The following is a 4,127-nucleotide window of genomic DNA, read 5'->3' as shown; positions in this document are numbered from 1 at the left end:
AGTGACAAATCAATAAGTTAACCACCATCAAAATAAGTCATAAAAATTTGTTTATTGTTACGACTTAAGTTCATAATAAATCCATACATTACCAATCCATATATTACATTACCAAGTACTTTAACGCTTTTGACTTTCTAAACAAAAGCATTGAAATTCGAGGTTTTCAGTGATTGTTTTTTCGAAACTCGAATTGAAGAAGAATAATCTTTATAGTTCAAGAGTGAATAATGGCTGCCATTCAACTCGATGATCGTGATCGGACTATCGTCATGGGACGAGGTCTATATAGATCTTCATCTCCTGGAACAATAAGACTAGAGGTGAGTTAACTTGATAACTTATGTAAAGACATTATGTACGAGCCTTACTAATAATAGGGTTGGCGGATGTAAAAATTGTAACCCCATAGTTCCTCTATAGCTTACTGAACCAATCTGTTGATCAACTTGTTGCAATTTTTGTTTACACAAACTTTGATTAATAAGAACTCCTAAAGTGCACAGAGTTCTTGGAACAAGCGGATTTTTTTCTGAAATATCGAAGAATGTCTATAGTTGTACTGTAGAGTCTATTTCTAGATCATGCCTACATGGGTTAATCGAGTTTTCAGACAGACTAATTTATTTGATCTTAAATCACATTTTGACCTAGTCAATTATTTGCTTATAAGCTTGACTGTTTTTGTTCAAGCGTATATGTGTGTATCGCTTATGCTACTCATCACATTCCTTTACTATATTTTTTTCTGACTATAAATAATGGGTCATGACTTGTCAAACAGAGTTGGCATACTCGACTTCTCCGGTTCCAACTATTAATATATCGCTGATTAAATAAGTTCATGAAATAAACTCACCCAACTGAATTCATATTTGGCATCTGATTATCGCCGTCGCACAAACCGGGTTAGAGTCAAGTGTAATATACGTGGTTAAATGGAAAATTTGTATTCATTGCATATTTTTTTCGTTCACTCAAATCAGAGTCAGATCATTGGAACACAAAAGTACAACCAAGATATTTGTGATATAAATTTCAAATGAAAAATTCATTTGATCATATTGTCTGACTTATTTTGTTCATTAACACCAACATTTGTTACTAACAGTTGACACTTTAAATATTCGGCCATTTCTTGGAAAAGCAAACACTATGGATTGTATTGTTAAATGAGTAATGCAAATACTTGTTTAAGATGCTGACAAATATAATATGATTGTAACAGATTAACAGATTCCAATCATTATCATTATTTAGTTCTAATGTTTTTTCTCTTCTAAAAATAAGAGAAAGAAAATACATTTTATTCGTTACATGTTGAATAAAAAAAGAACTTTGATAAACATGATGATGTGGATGTTATTTTAATTATACAGAGGAAGTTAAGAAATTAGAGTCAATGTAATAAGATGATCTCGTTATAAGCAACTATGGATGGTGGCTAGCAGTGGAATCCAGGACGCGCATCTCGTTCTTCTTGAGACTCATCTCCTGGATGTACTTGCATCTCACAGTTGATGTTCACTCTGAGGCTCGGACCCAATACCATCCGCTCCAAACACGATCACTTCACCCACTTAGCTACTGAGTCCTGACATCCATCAGTCACAAATGGGACGAAACGTGTGTTCTGGATTCCATTGCTAGCCATTATCCATGTTTGCTTATAATGATTGTAAATTAAGGCAATGTGCACAGAATGCACATATAGCAATAAGAGACTGACCAATTGCAGTCCTAAACATCAATGAGAAGATCTAAATAAACAATACCAGGTGAATTTCAATTATCTAGTTAGTTCGAAAAATTATTGACAAGTATGACGTAAAAGTTGTTATTTCTCATGTTAATTTTCCCGCTAATGTCTATATTGGTTTATCACAAATGTCTTACATATCTAATGAATGTTTAAATAGATTGATTTCCTTATGGAGAATGAGTTTAGCTAATGGAAAACTTGGATTGTGGCAAGGTATCTATATCAACCGCATAACTACAAGACTTAACTGCCATTTCGGTTTTACCAGGGGAATGAATTAATAATCAGTTGGGTTATGTAGTTTAGTTTACATAGTTTCAGGTCTATTAATTAGAATTTGCCAGTACAAAAACTACAATTATCTAAGTTTTATTTCAATTTCAATAATTTATATTACGTAATCGAAGGGATTTTCTAAAAAATGTTTTGTTTTACATCCAAGTTTACGTTTAATGACAAATGGATTTCTCAAGAAGCATAGGTAATACTTACAAGACAAATATGTAGAGTAATCATCAGGCTAATTATAAAATTTCAGGTGGCCAAAATCCGAGGCGTTGTTGAATGAATGAAGGTTATTGTAAATACATCAAAAAAGGAAAACATTATATAAGCAAAAGATAAAATTCAAGATATCCATCATTTTAACTAAGACGTTAACATGTTTATGAATAATTAATGAATAGATAGGAATTTATGAACTATAAAAATAATCAATAAAAACTGTTTCGATATATTATTGTAATGAACGGAAAGACGAGTGAGGACAATCGAATGTATTTGATACGAAAATTACAGACTATCTCACTAAAATCTGACAACCATATAGTAAATGGTTAATTTGCAAACTATCAATTGATTGTCTCAATCTTGACCATTCCTTCTGCAAATATCAATCCATAGTCTCTGATTATTATTGTTCATTCATTTTCATACCAATTGTGTTCTGTTTCGGTTCTTTCCTTATGTATCTTTTAGTAAAATACATTCTATGCCTGACCATCACCATATACTACTTATGTGGATATAATAATAATAATATATTCTGAAAATAATAATTACAGGATTCACACCAGTTTACAGGCATGATCATTTTGATATAAATAGCAACATTTGATGTAGAGAACAAACATGTGACATAAGATTGTTTTATGTTTACTGGTTCAGTAATTGTTAGGTATTTTATTTATGACATGTATCACAGCAATCCAATACATCAGCAGGGAACTTTTAATTTTTTCTTAAGTGGATAGTCTGATGATTTATGAACGGTGTTCTTTAAGGTTATTTCCAGTGCCAGGACGGATTGTTGATAATTATTTACAACTAGAGAAAGTAAAATTAAAGCAGAGAGCACGGAAAAACAAAACAATGATTGCCAAAATATATCTGTCAGGTTTACCACTGTTCATGTTAGATATTATTCAAACGAGTTATGGTTGCTAGGGATAGTGTTAATTTAAAGTGACAGGAAGTAAGTGGTTAAACATTTAAAGTTCCTATAATCTCACTTGTGGAGTAAGATACACTTATAGGCGCTAGAACATTTAATGCATTTTCAGAGGAGCAGTATACATCAATGCAGCGAACAAATAATGGGAGAGATTTTATCGTACGGATAGTTTGTGGCAGATTATTCCACAGTCTAGAAAATTTACAGGTAAAGTAACCCACACATCCCAGTATGAGTAATCTATACACAATGAATTCATTCCAATTCAGTAGACATTATAAAGAACATCTTGAAAAGAGGTTTATATTTAAAATTTTCAAGTTTAATATACATAAAAAAACTTTGAATTTGTTAACTAAAATTGATACATTTTCTTATTACTTAGTGAAAAAGTTATGTATATTTCATTTAATTAAAATTAGAAGTAAATTACCATGACAACCATCTAGTTTAATTAAAGTATTATTCTACTTTAATATTATGATTGATTATAATCCAAGTCAATAATTAAAATATTTGAACTTTCATGGATAATTATTTTACTTTAATAAAAGAACAGAACAATAGGCAGTTTGACATTATGTTAGGTTAAAGCACATTTTACAAAATTATTCAATTGTATATAAGAATATATAAGAACTTTCGTCTAAATTCGAGCGATTAGTATCACAGTATTTAGGTGCCGAGTTGATGTAAGACATTAAATAGGAATAATATATATTTGTAAAATCTCAGCGAATGAATTTGTAGTAAATCCAACGTTTCGCCAGACAATCTAGTCCAAGCTTTTTCAAGGAATTATAATCAAACATCAAAATTATCGAATATAAATAGTTATATGGTTCTTCGTTTCATTGTACACTGAATGTGTTTTTCTAGAAAAATTCACTGACAGGAGACAATATATTGTGA

The 4,127-nt window shown here is 30.7% G+C and overlaps 1 protein-coding gene across 1 annotated transcript in view; it reads left to right on the top strand.

Annotated features, from left to right (window-relative positions):
* Window positions 1-230: 230 nt before the first annotated feature.
* The window catches only part of Smp_035210 (putative hypothetical protein), a gene marked incomplete at its 5' end in the record, with an annotated part of 32,520 nt that continues 28,623 nt past the window's right edge, over window positions 231-4,127 (top strand). The window contains one exon of the mRNA XM_018793363.1: window positions 231-323. Coding sequence (XP_018647884.1) covers window positions 231-323 — 93 coding nt within the window. The remainder of the gene's footprint in view (window positions 324-4,127) is intronic.

The sequence above is a fragment of the Schistosoma mansoni genome, chromosome 1, assembly GCF_000237925.1.
Source record: "Schistosoma mansoni strain Puerto Rico chromosome 1, complete genome".
NCBI classification, from domain to species: Eukaryota; Metazoa; Platyhelminthes; class Trematoda; order Strigeidida; family Schistosomatidae; genus Schistosoma; species Schistosoma mansoni.
Note: the sequence above shows the minus strand (reverse complement) of the source record. Positions and strands in the feature narration are given on the sequence as shown.